At 34.2% G+C, this 19569-nt stretch overlaps 1 protein-coding gene and 1 long non-coding RNA gene across 2 annotated transcripts; both read left to right on the plus strand.

Annotated features, from left to right (window-relative positions):
* The first annotated feature begins 15367 nt into the window (after positions 1–15367).
* On the plus strand, positions 15368–16699 carry LOC139190353 (uncharacterized). Its single transcript, XR_011574529.1, has 2 exons — positions 15368–15785; positions 16187–16699. It is a non-coding gene; the product is annotated as an uncharacterized lncRNA (long non-coding RNA).
* Positions 16700–17142: 443 nt separating this feature from the next.
* LOC103423750 (uncharacterized) lies at positions 17143–18556 on the plus strand. Its single transcript, XM_008361830.4, has one exon. The coding sequence runs from the start codon at positions 17702–17704 to the stop codon at positions 18248–18250; it is 549 nt and encodes a 182-aa protein (XP_008360052.2). The 5' UTR covers positions 17143–17701; the 3' UTR covers positions 18251–18556.
* Positions 18557–19569: the final 1013 nt, after the last annotated feature.

Consider the following 19569-nt stretch of genomic DNA (forward strand, 5'->3'; position numbering starts at 1 on the left):
AAGAAGGAGAAGAAGAAGGAGGATGAAGGAGAAGGAAGAAGAAGGAGGAGGAAGAAGAAGGAAAAAAATAAAAATAAAAAAAAAACCGAACCAAGAAGAAGAAGAAGAAAAAAATATTTTATTATTATTTTAATATTTTAATATTTTAATATTTTAATATTTATTTAAATATTTTGTAATATTATTTTTATTTAAATAAATTTTTTATTTTTTTAATGACACGTGGCGTCCAATCAGAGCGCCACATCATCACTTAACGGGAGAACTAACAGTTTGACTAACAGATGTATGAGCAGTGGCGGATCTACAGAGGGACCTGGGAGGTCCCAGGACCCCTCGGCGATCCTAAATTGCTGCTAGAAATTTTCCGGAGGACCCCTCGTACTCGACACGAGGTCTGTGCTACGGGTTGGCGCAAATCAATCACCTATTTAAAACTCATATAATAATATGTAATATTCTGATAAAAAACAAAGGGTAAAAGACTGTTTACCACCCTCATGTTTCGTGGTTTTCAACATTTAGTACATCAAGTTTTTTTCGTCCCAGAGTCATACCTAAAGTGTAAATTTTGGGACAGTCTCATACATCTGTTAGTCAAACTGTTAGTTCTCCCGTTAAGTGATAACGTGGCGCCCTGATTGGACGCCACGTGTCATTAAAAAATAAAAAATTTATTTAAATAAAAATAATATAAAATAATATTTAAATAATAAAATAATAATAAAAAAATTTTTTTTTTCCTTCTTCTCTTCTTCTTCTTCTTTTTTTTTTTTTTTCTTCTTCTTCTTCTTTTGGGTTCGGTTCTCTCTTTTTTTTTTTTTTTTTTTTCTTCTTCCTCCTCCTTCTCCTTCTTCTTCCTTCTCCTTCCTCCTCATTCTTCTTCTCCTTCTTCTTCCTTCTTAAGAAGGAAGGAGGAGAAGGAAAAAAACAGAAAAAAAAAAGAAAAAAAAAACCGAAAGCAGAAAAGAAGAGGAAGAAGAAGGAAGAAGAAGGAAGAAGAAGGAGAAGAAGAATGAGGAGGAAGGAGAAGGAGAAGAAGAAGGAGGAGGAAGAAGGAAAAAAAAAAAAAAGAAACCGAACCCAGAAGAAGAAGAAGGAGAAGAAGAAGGAAGAAGAAGAAGAAAAAAAAAAAAAAAAAAAGAGAGAAACCGAACCCAGAAGAAGAAGAAGAAGGAGAAGAAGAAGGAGGATGAAGGAGAAGGAAGAAGAAGGAGGAGGAAGAAGAAGGAAAAAAATAAAAATAAAAAAAAAACCGAACCAAGAAGAAGAAGAAGAAACAAATATTTTATTATTATTTTAATATTTTAATATTTTAATATTTATTTAAATATTTTGTAATATTATTTTTATTTAAATAAATTTTTTATTTTTTTAATGACACGTGGCGTCCAATCAGAGCGCCACATCATCACTTAACGGGAGAACTAACAGTTTGACTAACAGATGTATGAGCAGTGGCGGATCTACAGAGGGACCTGGGAGGTCCCAGGACCCCTCGGCGATCCTAAATTGCTGCTAGAAATTTTCCGGAGGACCCCTCGTACTCGACACGAGGTCTGTGCTACGGGTTGGAGTTGCAGGTTCTAATGGAGAAGAAGACAGCTGGGGAACAGGGCCTTTTAACAATTGGTCCACAACGGCATAGTTTTGGCCAATTGTTTTAATTTAATAAAAAAAATCAATGAGACAAACTCTGCTGTTTGTCCATGATGTTCCATATTCTTTTAAAGCCCCACATGGGCCGCATCCTTCCCGAGAGTCCCTCCCGTCTCCTTTCCCCACTCCTCTGCTTTTCCCCCTAATCCCCATCTTTCTTATATTCACCCAAAACCCAATTTCTAATCCCACCCAATTCCTAATCCCACCCAATTTCATATTATAATTACATTACTCCAATATCATACCTCCACTTGTTTCAATTCTCCAAGCCACCACTATTTAGTTCAAATTTCAAGTATGTTTTTTGGTATTCTAATCTAATCTCAATTAAATTATATTAGATATTGGTGGAGATTTTTAGTCTATTATTGATATGGTTGTTGATATGTTTTATGTTTGTATACTCATTTTATCATTGCAATTTAGATGGAATTTTTGTTTATTGGTTGATTGGTATATATTTTGTGTTTTTGGTTAAATGTGTAGTTTAGAAATGAGAAATATGGAAAGATTTTTCAAGCCAAAGCCAATAGCACCATCTAATTTTTTAATGAAGTGTATTATATTTAACTTTTCAATGTTATTTTTATCTATAAATTTTTTTACCTTTATTATTGGGACCCTCCGAATTTAAAATCCTGGATCCGCCACTGTGTATGAGACTGTCCCAAAATTTACACTTTAGGTATGATTCTGGGACGAAAAAAACTTAATGTACTAAATGTTGAAAACCACGAAACATGATGGTGGTAAACAGTCTTTTACCCAAAAACAAAAGAATATGTAATCGAATTGAAACATCGAGACAGTAACATGTGAAATCTGTCTAGGCCGTGGGATGTTGGAAGGTTTGAGCTGGCAAAGTCCAAGGCCGTCCAATTCGCGGTTGCACGTTTCAAAGTTCAAACGTCGCTCCGATGACGCAACTCTCTCAAATGATACCCGCATCACTTAGCACCCAGCCCATTGGTTACTTAATTAAAAAGAAAAACCAAACGTCGGAGAAATCAAGGTTTACCAATATAAACAGCAACAATAACATTGATTGTACGCAACCTCGTCGCTCTAGATCTCGAGCTGTATTGTCGGCATCGCCGTCCACGGCGTCGTATTGTGAGATTATCAGGCAATGGATGCGGATAAGCGGAAGCGCGACGACGGAGGAGAATTAGAGGGGAAGAGAGCGAGAGGAGTCGAGGAAGATCGTAAAAGAGGTCAGGAGACGGTAACGGAGGAGGAGGTGGAGGAGTTCTTTGCGATACTCAGGCGGATACAGGTGGCAGCCAAGCACTTCCGCAGGACAGCGTCGATGGAATGGAGGCGCTCTTTCGAAGTTGAAGATTTTGAGGAAGATAACGAGTCTCTTATGATGAAAGACCAAAAACAGGAAGAGAAAAAAAGGGAGGCGGGGGCGGATACGGGTTTGGATCTTAACACACATCCCGTATGATCCAAACGAAGCTGAAACTGAAAGAATTGTCTCATTTTATATCTTGTTGTAATTTGTAATGTTTATTACAGCAACATTTTATATATCTAAAATCAAAGAAATATTGGAACTAATAATACTTTGTTGTTGTAGATATGTTCTTTGTACGTTGAGTTAAGAGTTAACAAAGATTTACTTTTAAATCTGACGTGATAGACATTGTATAAATGATCATATGTTTACGTTTTAATCTCAGTTTTGGTATTGTATAAAGCTTGTAGCTTAATTGGTTGAAATCATTATCAACATGACAAGTTGAAACCGCAAACCTAATTTCTTACTGGAAAGATGAGTGATATTGCACTCGAGGTCTCGATTTTGAATTTCACCATTTTGAATTTCACCTCTTGCATTACTTGTGGATTAGTAAAAATCCTCAACTTAAATCTAAAGTTGAGTTAGCATGCAATCCAGAGATTCTTGTAACTTTATTACCATATTACGCAATCAATAGAATAATTTTGTTTCATTTTCCAGTGGAATTTATGCAAAGCATGTTTTGACAGGTGAACTACTTGCAAATTAAATAAATAAATAAAACAAAAAACTAATGGCTATGATTATTAAATTAGGAAAACTAATGAAAATGGTTTGAAAACTTTTAGTTTTAATGATAAGGACAAAATAAAGGGTAAAATGAATAGTACCAAGATTGACTTTTTAGTGTAAAAATATGGTTTTTCGTTAAACTGAACAGTACCAGAAGCTTTTTGTATGACAGATTTGTTGGATTTATACGAACCCAATAAATCTACCTGGCCCAACCAAAGAAAATCAAACCGATAATAACTTTTTCAACGTTCGATTTTATGGATGAAGACTGTAGATGCTCCATGTATTGTAGATATTTGAAGTCGACATTTAATTTGTGTATGAACAAGATTTTGTATGCCAAAAGCACTTTACACGTATCTTGCTGTGCTATATTTGAACACGTTTTTACATTCAGAAAAATAGAATAAAATCATATTAAGATATCAACATCGTCAAACACCTTAACCTAGAAAGCTGTCGATGCATTTCTAAAACATTTTCATAAAGCAATGCAATGACGAATAGCAAAGCAAAATAGTGGCTCCATCACAATCAAAATTGTTCAGAAGCATATTGAAAATATACCTTTTAAAACAAACCAAAAAAACATAAGAGTGAAATATATTATTCAGTATATTAGTACAGTGGTGTTAGCATCCCATTTTTCAACAGTACCATGTTTATTTTTTCAAGTGGATATTATATTTGAATAATTGATAGACATGATAGAAAAGTGAGACGTAAGCGATCAAATTAATTAGAAATTTCTATGGAAGAACATATCATTATGATGTCGGTATTGGACATTGTAGTATCATTTTGTCTTTAGACTGTGCTACTGTTGTTTTCTTATTTAGGGACGTGACCATTTTGTCTCTTAACATGACACATTTGTAGTTTTATTTTTGATTTGCTATCAGACCAAGTTTGATCCTTTATGATTTTAATTTGCTTCTGTTACTATTAGTTTGCGCCACCTGAACCACATCGCATCGGAGCCGAGCAACACCTTAAACATTTCATTGCCAAGTCGGCATCCCAAAACTGTATGAACCATTGCCTATAATCTTGCCACTGAGCATAAACTCATACCTCGAACACCTTGAACTTCATGAATGGCCGTAATGAACATCGGTCTCCTCCAACATCTTATGAATGATCCAAAATTCTCTAACAAAATCAGGGTTATTTTGAAATAAAAGCCAAAAATAAAACAACATAACAAAAAAAAAAAAACAGGATTGAAGATGGATTGGTGGCCTTTTTTTTTCATGGCCTTTTTAAATGACAATGCTTTTGGTCGGTTTCTCTTATACAAGAAAGAAAACTATCTCGTAAATTTAGTTTTAATTAATACAATATAAATCGTGGTTCATAAAATAAACCTTTCCTGTGTTATGCATCCAATTAGAGTGATTTTCTGTCTTGTAAATTTGTAAGTGAATCGCATTTGCAAACAAGAAGGCACAAATTGCGTGACCTAACAGCAGTTTATAAATAGAAATAATAATTAATTTTTTGTATGGGCTAAATATTAACCCAATAGGTATTTTCGTTTGTTTCGCATTGTTCCAGCTGGCCCACAATGGGCACTACCATTAGTAGCCCATGGAAGGAGGTCGTCTAATATTTTCAAGATTTTTTTTTTTCAGTGTGTCGGTTCGGCATACCAATATAATAATACAATTTGTTGAAATTTAAAGAATTTTTATAACTTATTGTATTATGACAATTGATGTACTATGTACTGAATCATGTTCTCGAACTATAATAGTTCAATCCAACACAAACAAACACTAATTTCCGAACACCGGCCGTATAAAATTAGAAACCGGCTCACCAGTGGCACTGGCCGACTTCCTACTTACATATCTTCATTCAATCAAACACCAACCCGCATTGCAACACACCGCACACTGACCAAATCCTTTTACTTACTAAATTAATAAATTAAAAACACTTTTAGATTACAAAAAACGTTTTTGATAATATTCAGTAAATTTTTATTTTTTTTTAAATACTTCTGGATTAAAAACGTTTTTGATTTACTAAGGTTCACTTACATTTTAATCAAAATTATTGATGTGCTTCTAATAAAAGTGTTGTACTTCTAAGCACAAGTTTGTTTTAGTAAAGTATTACTAAAACGACTCTAAGGACTTGTTTGGTATTCTACTTGAATCTAACTTTTTAAACTCAAAAATAATTTTCAAGTTTTATGCCTTAAAAACTTATTTGTTAAGACTATTTTAAAAAACGGAACAAGACTAACTAAAAAATATAGTCTATTTTCTAAAAACATAAAAAGTGACTATTTAGAGTTTTTAAATTTAAACTCACTCCTTTATTTTCTCTCTCTTCTCCCCACTCACTCCAAATATATCTCTCTTTTCTTCTTTTTGTCTCCTCTTTTTTTTTTTCTTTTTTTTTACCTTTTTCATCTCTTCTCCAATCCGTTCTCTTCATTCTTTCGGTTTTTTCATCACTCTTCGTCTTCTCTATCTCATCCGATCCTCTCTCTTATTTTTCTTTCCTTCAATCATCTCTTACTTTATTTTCTCATCTCTCCTCTTTCTCCCTCTCCTACGAGCCTCTCTTTTTAGATCTCTTTGTCTAGTTTAAGTCGTAAGATTTAAAAATTTTAAATCGCAAACCAATTAAATTTTTGAGTCTTAAAGAAAATTGTTTTCAATAAATATTCTTAAGAAATGTTTTGAGAAATGATAAAAAATTTCAAATAGGATACCAAACAGGCCCTAAACATTTTCCAACGAACAAATACAATTAGGAATCACTTATATAATTAGACAAAAATAAAGGATGCCGTTCTCATTCCCCACGTCAAGTAGTCCAAACCTAAGAAATATTCTCGACTCACAGAGTTTATTTCTAGGCAGAAAGATTAGGGCACCAGTCAACTACAACAAAATCTTCTTTGGACGCTACCACAAAAACAAGCTTTAACAATTCGATTGTCCACAAAATCTCCACATCTAACGTAAAAGTTGGATCAGGCATCCATTGTTCTCTCCGAGGTTTGGTTTGCTCTCTTAGACCTATAATTCTTTTAAAATATTGATCCGTCCATTTGCCAGTTTGACACAGTTGCATAGTAGGTATGCCTTTTCTTTCAACTAAAAAGAAATTATAAATTATTAGGAGTATGAAAATTACGATATCATATGCGTTATAAACTCATGTGTAACGTTATAATATGAGTAGACGATAATTAAAATTATCATGTAATATTAGTAAACAAACATGTATGTTATACATGAATAACATGATATCACGTCGCAGTTCGACAGTCACGTTGAATAAATTATTCATTGATGCACGTTCTATACAAAACTAAAGGAACAATATTTTAGATTATCGTAAAGCATCATGGACAAAATTAAACCTTGTATTTGATCTTGTCATGCCATGTAATGTAAGCTAAGCAAGCACCTACTTGAAGGACCACGACGACTCCTTCGATTGGAAATATTACTAAAACGATGTACTATATATTTAAGATACATCTTTTAAATTAAACAACCAAATTAATATAACCTAAACAATATCCCAATATTAAGGGTATATGTAACATCCCACATCGACCAACATGGAGGGTGTGATGTGCCTTATATACATACCCACCTCCAATTAGCACGAGGCATTTTGGGAACTCACTGGCTTCGGATTCCATCGGAACTTCGAAGTTAAGCAAATTCGGGCAAGAGCAATCCTAGGATGGATGACCCACTGGAAAGTTCTCTTCTGAGTTTCCAGAAACAAAATCGTGAGGGAATGGTAAGCCCAAAACAGACAATATCGTGCTACGGCGGAATCGAGACTGGGATGTGACAGTATAGCTGGCCAAACCCTAAAACCCTAAAACAAAAACTCGATTAGGAAGTAATCTAATTAATTAAGTACAGCTAGATTTGCGGATTTAGGTACCTAACAAAGACTATGCTTTAAGCAGAACAAGTCTAAACTTTTTGTGTCCGTCCATCTGCATGTCGTGGGTGGGGACTTTATGCCCAAAGCATGTTTATCTTACACGAGCTAAGTTTTCTCTTTGCTTTCTGGAGAGTGGTTGCTGTTTGCATTATATTACTGATTAAATGGATTTGGCGATCTGCTTTTTTAGGTTTCCCATTTATTTTCTTAGTGAGAGGCTGAGAGCTTGATGCAGACATCAACCAGTATTTCTACCCGTGAATAGGTTGGGTTGGGGGTGGCGTGGGGGGTCCTGTGGGGGGTCCTGTGGGGGGGGGGGGGGGTATGGGTATGGGATTACTACTAATTTATCCCTGAATTGAGCACGGAGAAGAAGAGTGAATATTATTTTGAAAAACGAGTAAGTTGAGTTTGAATTGTTAATAATAAAATATTCGAAGTTTGTTAAAATAGAGAGTTTTGTTTGAAAAGAGAAGGTTAAATTGAATGGCTAAAATAGTTTTTTGATACTATTCACTTACGAGTTTAACAAAAAATGTAAAACTTCTCTTGGGATGCTCTAACAATTAGTGGTTTAATAAATTATTATCCTCGAACTATAATAAAATAAACTAATTAATTGTCGATGATTGAGTCACATCATAGAAATAACTTATAAAATGTCCTTGTTTTTCTTAACTAAGGACATACTTGTTGTGAAAATCCTAGTTTAGAAATATTTATATATCATCTAATAAAAGAAGTTCGAATTGCCAAGAGGAGAAGAAAGAGAAAGTATTATGCGAATCATTATGGTACTAGCAGGCCCGAATTGGATCGGGAAAAAAGTTGGTAACAAAAGTAGTTGTAACAAAATTTTGAGGTGTTGGCTTAGTGGACATATAAAACTTGTTAGCTGGGGACCTTATTGGAGATGCTTTCCGGTAATTATTTTCTCCTAGGACAAGCAAGTAGGAAGATTAGATTAAGGGTTAGTGTGTGTATATATATATATATATATTTTTTTTTTGAACAATTGATATTATCTATACTAGAAAGAGGGGTGGGCTTAGCCTCACAATGGGCTAGCAACAATGTGGTTGAAATTCGCCTTTGACGAGAATCGAACCTAAGACCTCTCACTTACAAGTAAAGAAGAATAGTACCACTAGACCATAGTACTAAGTGGCTTAGTATGTACTTTTAAAATGATTGAAAGTATTTTTAGAGACAATGTTTTTGGATTTCAAAAGCACTACAAGTGCTTTTCTATGATTTATGCATTTTTACAAAGAATTTGTCCTATAAATATTTTCACCAAAAACACTATGAACTATTTTAAAAGCACTTTCAAATGAGCCCTAAATTTCTTAGCAAAAGAAAAGAAGAAAAAATAGGAAGACTAAAGGCAAGCAACCTAAAATATTAATATGGGAAATAAAGTAGGAAGATAAGTAGGAATTTGTACCTCGCCCACTCCTAGAGAAGGAAAAAAAGAAAAAATAAAGAAGAAAAAAGGACATTATGTAGCTATGAATTGCTTTCAAGGAATTTTCGTGATTCATAAATTCTGTTGAGTGGAAAAGCATCATAGATGAAAGCTATGGGCCCACCACGTTACATTTTTGTGTTGGATAGGATTCCAAATTTCTTCGAAAGCCAAGTAATTTTTTGTGGTCGAATCGAAGGCCAAGTAATTAATCACTTAGAAATTGTGACCAACATACATGAGGATTGGACAAGTCATGGTAACAAATTGAGAGGAGCGTGAGAGAGATAAGATGAGTATGTAGATAAAATCATACAAACCTAATACCATCATGCATGATGGAAAAACAAGAAACTCGTAAAAGGTTGTTCCTCCAATAAACCTACAATAATACTTCAAACATAAAATTAACACACTTAAACGACATGCGCTCCAACAAAGATTTTTCAATGCTACCATTATATGTGAATTTCACGTTAAATAATTTGTTAACGAGTATGTCGATTTTATGTGTCTAAATAACTATATGGGATGAAAAACTTATGTATCAGATGTATAATTCAGAAGTCTTCAAAGCTAGGTTTTGGAATAGCACGTGTTTGACGTGTTTCTTGATTTTTGGTAAAAAATATATAGCAAGACATCTTGGTATGCTCCCCGACATTATAACCTAATACGAAATGCATGTTCATAAGAAAAAAACTCTGATGCATTATGTTCTATGCATTTTTAGTAATTATTTTTCTTACTTTTTCATGTGATCCTAGATTAATTAGTTTGAGGCTTTTTTCAAAATGGTCTTTAAAATTGACATAATTTATAATTTTGATTCCTAAGATTTAAATCGATAGAAATACTCCTTGAAATTATCTGCGGTCAATTATTTTAGTCATTTTATGAGAAATCTCTATTAAATTGAGGGTACTTTTTGTCAAGCCAACTCCTCACCTTGAATTTGTAATTTCTTCAATTTAACGGAAAATTTTCACATAATGACCAAAATGATTTACAATGGATAACCTCAGACACAAATTTTATCGATTTTAAATGTTAAGAACCAAACTGAAGAGTTATGATAATCTAAAAAACCATTTTAGTTAAGCCTTAGTTTTAATTAGATAGGGATAGACAATGAAAACTGCCACTTGTTTATGAATTTAAACTCCTTCCATTTGACGTTCGACGCTTGGTTTTTAGCAGCCGCTTGTTCTTTGTAAATATCTAGCAAAATATACAGTGTTTAGAAACGACAGGCCAGCAAAGCAAGACTTGTGTATTATATACTTTCGTATGGAGAGCTTATTGATATCGTTTGCGAAAGCAAAGTACTCCAATACATAATAGATATCGAAAACAGTATACATGTGATCTATTATTTCACGTGTCATAATAAAAATAGATGATAAGATCAGTATTATAATTTAAGTTTAACAGTAACATCATATGATTGTGTTTTAAATACACGAAAAAATTACTCTCAACGCACACCGACTTACTTTTATTTTCCCTTCTACTATTGCCTATTGGTCTACATTGACTTATTGTCATTTGCTGAATCTCTCAAGTTGTGGTGTTAATTTACTTTAGTTTTATACAAATTAGTTGTTGTTGTGCAAGGCAAGGCATGTGACGGTGCATCAGTTTTTTATCATGCATGACATGATTAGAAGATACTAAACAACATTAGACAGCAGCCTCCTCCCAATAAAACGAAGGGTAGGCGGCAGGCCATGTATTTTGATGATTAATCAAGTCTTTGTACGACGTTGATTATTTATAGAGTTGATATGCAATTCCAACAACCCAATTGAATATTTCTTCGAATCCGGATCCTCGTCGAATTTTTTTTGTGAGGATTTCGAAAATCCGTCAATACTGTATGTTCATCGTATATTGTGCGGTCAGAAATTATTTTAAATTATTTTATTTAAAATTAAATACAAACAGTACTTGACAAAAATTAATCGCACGATGTACGATTCACGGATCCCATGATCCTCAAAAAAAGGATCCAGAGAAGATCCTGTTGGTATTTCTTCAACTAATTGGACTTGTGCAAATATAATTTTCCAAGGAAGAAATGCTGGAAACCCTGAAAGGATCAAACAAGAGAAAGGAGGAAAAGTAGGCCCTCCAATATTGCAAGGAGGCAGATTGTCTGCCCTCCTCCGTGCCATTCACATTCCCTCCTATTTGTGCAGTCACAGTTAAACCATGTCAACATTTTATATTCCTATTGTTTTTTGTCTTATTATCTCTATTAAAAAATCAATATAAAATATTGATATGACTTAACCGTGACCGCACAAATAGAAATTGATGGGAAGAACACGGTAAGAGGAGGGCAAACAATCTGCCTCCATATAGCAAACCACGACTAAAATGGATAGTAAGATTAATTAATTGTACTAATAAAATAATAATAACATGGATCAGTGAGAGGGAGAGAGAGAGCCAGGGCTTAAGCTGGTACGTACGTCCGCACTGTTGAGTTGTTGTTGTATAAAACACATAGTAATTGGATCAATATTGTCTTTTAACACTCATTTTACTCTATGTACAACCAAAAAGACATGAAAATAATTGAAAGTTTAACTACTTATTAAATACTAAGATTTTTGTGTTCCTAAACTGCCAACAGGATCTGTCCAGATTTTTTTGGTGAGGATCACAGGAATTCATAAATTATGTTCGTTCATCGTACATTTTACGGTCAGTTTTTGTCAGGTATTGTTTATATTTAATTTTAAATTAAAAAAATTTAAAATGATTTATAACCGCACGATGTACGATGAATGGATATGATTCACAGACCTCCGAAATACTCACAAAGAGGATCCGGCAAGAATCTGGATTCCCTAAACTGAACTTGCGCAAATATATCTAATTATTTAAGTTACAAATTCGTTTCTAAATAATTTTCTATGCCTGCTCAGATATTTTTGTTTGGAACTACTTAATACTATGGTCTATACGTATTCTTTTTCATTTATAAGTAAGTGCTCTTGAGTTTGATTCTTGTCAAAATAAATGTGTTAACTCATTGTGAGACTTACTTTACTCTTTCTTGTTAGATAATATTGTTTGATATAAAAAATGTGTGCTATCCACACTGTCCTATTTACTTCATACACAATTTTTTAATTTACGGTCGTCCCATCGATTAAATTTAAATAAAATCAAAAAATAGACATTAATAATAAATGTGTGAGAGGTAAAATAGAGTGCGAATCTAAAAGAAAATCTTCTCGTATTCATAGGCGGCATAATACTGTGCGCACTAGGATCTGATGAGTCTTTCATGGGCACGATCGGCACACGCACCCAACTCCAAATTCGTCCTCGCGAAACGTGAAAATCACGACATAAATCATGTAGTGTGGGGTCAGATTAGACCTCGTGCCCCTGCATCATGTGATTGCTCTTAAGACCCCTCTGCGGCCGACGCATCACTCCCTTCTGGATCTCCCATCTTCTACAATTATTAAGAATATAAAAGCAAATAATAAAAATCTGGCGCCAAAAGCAAGTAAATAACAAAAATAGTCATTCAGTACTACGGTCTGGTGGAATTCTTCTTCTTTTAAATTTTTGAAAGTAAGAGGTTTTATGTTCGAATGTAATAGATGAAGAATTTGATACCAAATTAGGCTTCCTATTATGTGACTTAGCCAAACTCACTATTCCCTTAATATAAAAATATCGATGTACTTAAAAGAAAAATCTATACTATTTATTATTAAGAGAATAGCCCTTGTCAAATTTTTTTCCCCCGTTTTTTCCAATTTGACTCTCATTTTTTAATACATAATATTGATATGAGAAGGGTAAAATAGTAATTTTGTACCTTTTAACAAAATGATAATCATATTCTTATTTTTTCTATTCTACCCTCTTTTTTTATACTTTTTTTTTAAAATTTTATCCTCATTTTTATACGTAATATTTACATAAGAAGGATAAAACAGTAATTATATAATATTAAAAAAATAATAATAATAATGGAAAGTGCGGTCACGTGGAAACGTGGAGGCAGACGTCCCAACGCCAAGTTGGCAAACAAAAAGCAAGAAACAAAGATAAAATGTATTAAACGAGGAGCGGCTAAATAAACAGGGCTGGCCGCTGGCCTACGCACGTACGTTTACACTCGGACGTGTCACGCAACCAACGGCGGGCTGCTCGTACTATGTAATTTCGCCGATCTCTTCAATGAAAGCCGTACTCATTTTTTTCGCCATTTTATCGTGTATTAGAATCAGGTTATTTTACGTGTGAAGTTTAACGAATACGGATTCACAGATATTTACAGTATTCTGTTATTAGTGTGTTAAAAATAAATCGCACATTAATAAAAAGAGTGATATCACGTTGCTTATAAGTAAGTAGAGCTACTCTTTCTGTTACCCGCTAACTTTACAATGAAATCTCAATTTTCTCCTAGTCTCTAAGGTTGTCTTCGTCGACGTGGTTGTTTGATTCAAGAAATTTCTAAGACGCTCCAAGTTGAATTATGCCACCTTAATTAATTAATGAGTGGTGTTATTTGTTGACTATTTTGTCCGAGAAGATGGATTCTTATTTATTTGGCAAGAAATTTACAGATATTGAAATATATTCTTATCCGAAACAATATTTTGTTCAATTATTTCGTCGGCATGATCCATGACTTATTGTTTTTTTAGTGTAACACATAACTTATTCACATTCGTTGTCTATTATGAGTGGGCATATATGTTAGCCTTGTAATATAAGATACCTTTTTTTTTTTTTTTAAATGAATGACAATTTTTTTTTCTTTTCAAAATGATGGGTATGAGTAGGAGATGTATTTTTTTTAGAAATGAATCCTAATATATAGAAAGTTTGTAAAACTTCTTTTATGTAGATAGTAATTATGCGTGGTTTTGGTGGCTGAATCAGAATTTTAAATGTTAAGCATTTGATTTGAATTAGTGATGTCTAAATCAAGAATTTTCTATTCATTATCAAAGCGTTGTTTAGACGACTCAATGTTTAACATCTACTCATAAGCAAAACCTAATTTTAACGTTTATTTGAACCTTATAATTTTCCAGAATCACTAATATATGATGTATCTATTTAACGTTTTTTAGTGTATCTACTTATAATTTTCCAAATAGCCTTCCCCATGAATTTTTAAAAAAAAAAATACAAAAATAGTTCATTATTTTCAAAGTATATTTTAATAAAAAGACGAATTTTTAAAATTAAACAAAATTAAACAAAAAAGAGTCAATTGTTATACGCGTCGACGTGCCGGAAGCAACTAATATATAGATAGCGTTCCTTGGCGTTTACTAGTCTACTACCAGACCACGGCCCTTACGTTAATTCATTTGTTTTGGTGCCCGTCAACATCATCACTCACACAATCAACCACCCAATAAAGCTCTTCCAGAAATTCCTAATCAAATTATGAATTACCTACAACTTTCCCTCGCACACCACCAAAGCCCCTTTCTACAAAAGGTCAGCCTCATCTTATCCCACCCCCGGTGACCCAATCCAATCCCATCGATTCATTTCTATAACACCCAACCTACTTTTCCAAAAAGCACCCTCGCACTTGCCCATAATTTCATTCTCATTCTCTCGCCTATCGTCAAACAATCGAAAGCAACTCCTATGGCATCTTCATACTACTATTATAACGTTTTGTTTTAAGGAAAATGATCAATTTCCGGATCTCTGTTCCACCTAATCATTCTTATCAAATAATCTGGACCATTTAAATTTGATTCAACGGTTAAAGTTATTATAATTTTTAAAGTTAACATGTGTTTATAGCTATTTGATCAAATTTCAAGGATCCAAATTGTTTACTGAAAATAATTAGGTGAAAGGGAATCGAAGAATATCTTTTTCCTTGTTTTTTTGTTTTAATAACATCAGGCAGTGCTTCTACACAACTAAAAGTAAAATAATATCACTAATAATATAAGGCTCCGTTTGAGCACTCAAAAAACTTTCAATATGATTAATTAACATCTTGAGGTTTTTTTTTTTTTTTTTTTTCTGGTTGACAATGGGGTAAAAACTTGAAAGAGAGAAAGATTACGTAAATATTACAAGGCCACCTCAAATAAAATAATCATAAATTAACAATAAAAGCATGTGTGAAAAGGAGAATACTTGGGTACTCAATGGAGAGTACCCAATATACTGATTTTAACACGTGGAACAATTAAATAATGACACATGTCCATTTAACATATAACCAATCAGCATTTTTTCTTCTAGCCAAACATGTGTTATTCTGCTATCCAAACACATGTTTTCTTCCTCAGCGAAACACAACCCAGCCGTCCATCCACCATCTTTTCCCACCACCACCAACCAGAGTCGCCCAATCCACCATCCTTTAAACACACTGATCCATCTCCTTCCTTCCTCCCTTGATTTGGTGCTGCCATGGCAAATCTACCATGGCTGCCGTCAGACCCACCCCCGTCCCCTCTCCACCCAATCGCCTCCCTCATTACCAACGTGTTTCCTCTTCAATCCCTCTCTTCTCCGGCGAGCCATTACCAATATTTCTCTTTTTCGTCGACCCCAGCCAACCCTACTCTCTCATGCTCTTCAACGGCGACGTTGGGTTCGAATGTGAACAGTCACGGCAGAGTGTGGGTGCTTCATGACGTTTTGTTACACGAATAGTAGGTATATTTAATTTGTTTTAAAATAACTTGTGTCATGATATTATTGGCCAACTAAAAGAGTCAGTAAATTGGATACTCTCAATTGAGGACTCAAGTATTGTCCGTGTGAAAAAGCCTATATACATAACATAATATTATAAGGGAATTTTTTTGTATTGTAATATGAACTTGTACAACTTTTTTAATTTCTTATATAAAATTAAAATTTTTAGTAGTTTGTCGTATTAATTTTTTGAAATTATCAATTTGTCATTTCATCTTAACTTTGTTAAGTTTTTCATTCAAAATAAGTCGCATATGACTTGTGTTCAAGGTTATTTATGTCATTTAAGATCTTTTTACAAGTTATTTACTTTTCTTTAGTAAAATCCTAAAATTTTGTATTTGTGAGTATTCATGCAGATTGTTGTGTTCGAGCAGCATATACGCATCTACAACTCTATTTCTGCCACCAAACCTCAACTCGTTTCTCATATTACATAACCCTATATAAAATTTGATGTCATGACATACTAAACTAAACACCCTAGAAGTGTTTTGATCGAATACAACTTAATAGAAGGAAGTGAGGTGTTAAAATGACAAAAATAACCCTAACACAAGTCATATGGGAGATACATGACTTATTTTGGATAGAAGACTTAATGGAGTTAGGGTGAGATGACAAATTGCTTAAAATTTTAGTTTATATAACAAATTGAAAAATGGGTACAAGTTCCCATATTATAATTAACATGGAACAATGCCACCCGTGTGGTAGAAATTGGTAGAGGATTATCTCTGGATCCACTTTGTGGGGATCCTAGAGATTCTCACATTCTAGCTGTTCATCGTAAATTGTGTGATCAATTTTTGTTAAATACCATTTGTGTTTGATTTTAAATAAAAAAAGTCAAATAATTTATGACTGTATAATACACGATGAATGATTAAAATATAAAAATCTTAGCACAAAGTTGATTTGGATGGGATCCAATTGCATAAAAAATCCTGCTAAACAATAAAACAACCACAGCGGAACCAATCAAAAGCACAAATTTCACCAAAAAAAACATCAATCAAACCACGATCTTTCAGTCAGCTGAGTCGAGCCAATGTCATCAATTTATCATCTCACTTTAACTCTGTTAGGTTTTTCATCCAAAATAAGTCGCACATGACTTGTGTTCAAGGTTATTTCTATCATTTTGAGATCTTTTTACAAGTTATTTACTTTTCTTTAGTGAAATCCTTAAATTTTGTGTTTGTGGGTATTCATTGTGTTCGAGCAGCATATATGCATCTACAACTCAATTTCTGCATCAGACCTCAACTCGTTTCTCATATTACATAGCTCCATATAAAATTTGATGTCATGAGATACTATTTGTATTTAATTTTAAATAAAAAATTAAATAATTTATAACCGTATAATACACGATAAATGATTAAAATGTAGAGAACATACCACTGGATCTGGATGGGATCCAATTGCGTAAACATCATGCTAAACAATAAAACAACCACAGCGGAACCAATCAAAAGCACAAATTTCACCAAAAAAAAATCAATCAAACCAAAATCTTTCAGTCAGCTGAGTCGAGCCGTATGTTTAGCGGGACCCACAACTGACCGGACTCCAACCCGGAATTCAATTGAGTTAATAGAAAACAAATCCGGAAAAAAGGAACCAACCAAAAAAGAAAAGCAAACAAATAAAAATGTAAAAAACAGAGGCAAGGCGTCCGTGATGGCCTAAGTATTCGAACCCACGCGCTCCTGCGTCACATCACCACACACACACTCCCTTTCTCTCTCTACTTTCTCTCTCTACATTGTCTCCCTATATAATCCTTCTCTCCTCCGCTTGCCACCACCACCGCATCCACACGCTTCATCTGAAAAATTCTCTCTCTTGCGGTAGGCATTATTTCATACATGGAGGACCACACCCCAACTAACAAGAAGCGGGTCCGAGACAACTCGGACGACTCGGTTCACGACTCGGCCGAGGTGAAGCGACTCAGGGAAGACCTACTGGGTTTCCTTGACGACTCGGACGCCGATCCCACGACTCAGGACCTCGACTCGGTCATGAAAAGCTTCGAGGAAGAGATAGCAGCCGCAACCACTTCTTGCCAGTCGTCGCCGCGTCCGGCATCGGAGACTCTGCTGGCTCCGGTGCCGGTGGTTGATCTGACGTCGGAATCTGGCGAGTCCAAACCCGACCTTGGCTACCTTCTAGAAGCTTCGGACGACGAGCTGGGCCTGCCCCCGCCGGAGAACTTCAAAGAGGAGGCGGCGAAAGGCGGGGAGAGCGAGTTGGTCCGAGTTCCGTCCGACTCGTCCGTAGCCGACGAGTTATGGCAGTTCGACGATCCCCCTCCGAGTACGCTTGACGGGCTGTTCGGAAACGACGATGTGTATTTTGACTCGGCTGATTACGGCGAGTTTTCGTGGCGTTTCGAAACACTGCCGGCGCAGTAGAGCGAAAAGAAACGGCGTCGGTTGGACGGAATATGATGCCGGACCGATCTGTAAATTTGTCCCTTTTTTCTAATTTTTTTGAAAAGGAATCGTGAAAAGAATATATGTAGGACCGTTACAGTAGGACTTTAGACTGATATGGAAGGAAGATCAGAAAAGTAGCAAAGAAATTCGTTGGCGCCAAAAGAAAAATAAAAAAGCAAAATGATTGGTTCGCTTATTTAATGGCGGTCATTTTAATTTCGAACCCCCTTTCGAGGGAATCTGCTCTTGTAAAAAGCATTAAGCAAGATTTCTAGATCGATACTCTGTTTGTTTGAAACAAACGATATTATATTAGTTAATTTAAGGATATGAAGATAGCTTAATTTCGTAATGAATTCGTAATAATGTAATTTAAATTTTTTTTTAACGAAAATCGACTTTAAAATATCTTATTTATAAATAAAAAGAAGTATTATAAATTTTCATAATCAAAATTATTAAAGCGGAGATTCGAACCTGAAACGGGAATTTGAGAAGGACGGTAAAGAGAGAACAAGTTTTGTGTGAAAGATTTAAAAAGCTAGTTATTGATCCTAAATGGTTAACAAGTATGACTTTTCTTTTATTATTCTTTAAGAGTAATATTACGCAGATTAATTTTTTTGACTACATTTGTAAATCATGCAAATCGTCTGCATGATAATTTATTTGGGATGCTATAACTTTTCACTTTGAGCTGCTTAGTACTACAGCTAAATTGTATTTATTTCGTGAATAACGAATTCTAAACTTACAAAATTATAATATAAATCTCACTTTAAATAGATTTCAAAGATAAGAACTTGTTATATATTTAAGTCAATACTACGGTTAAATTGCGATGAATATATTTTTCCAAGGCAGGTCGGTATGGAAGATTCAAAGGAAAACTAATGAAAATAGTTTCAAAACTATTGAGTTTTAACGATAAAGACAAAATAAATGGTAAAATAAATAATATCATGATTGACTTTTTATTATAAAAATATGGTTTTTCGTTAAAGTGAATAATAACAGAAGTTTTTCGTAAGATTCAATGAGATGATGTAACATGATTCTCAACTTCTTTTTTGAACGATGTCATGAAAATTGTGTGAGGCATATTCAGAGTAGATTATTTTTCAAGAGTTAAGTATCAAAGAAACCCATCCAATTTAATTTGGGTTAAAAGCAACAGCCCAAACTCTCTCTGAGCTCTGAAATTGCAATCTAAGGCGAACCCTAGCCGCCGGCCCTAGCCTTTGGCTTGGGTGCCGGTGGCAACCCCTCCCATCATTCTCTCTTCGCTTTTTTCA

Source organism: Malus domestica, chromosome 13 (genome assembly GCF_042453785.1).
Source record: "Malus domestica chromosome 13, GDT2T_hap1".
In the NCBI taxonomy this organism is placed as follows: domain Eukaryota; kingdom Viridiplantae; phylum Streptophyta; class Magnoliopsida; order Rosales; family Rosaceae; genus Malus; species Malus domestica.

Bases quoted from the DNA above. Each gene is read 5' to 3' on its own strand.
- LOC103423750 (XM_008361830.4), top strand. From the start codon at position 17,702: ATGGAGGACCACACCCCAACTAACAAGAAGCGGGTCCGAGACAACTCG.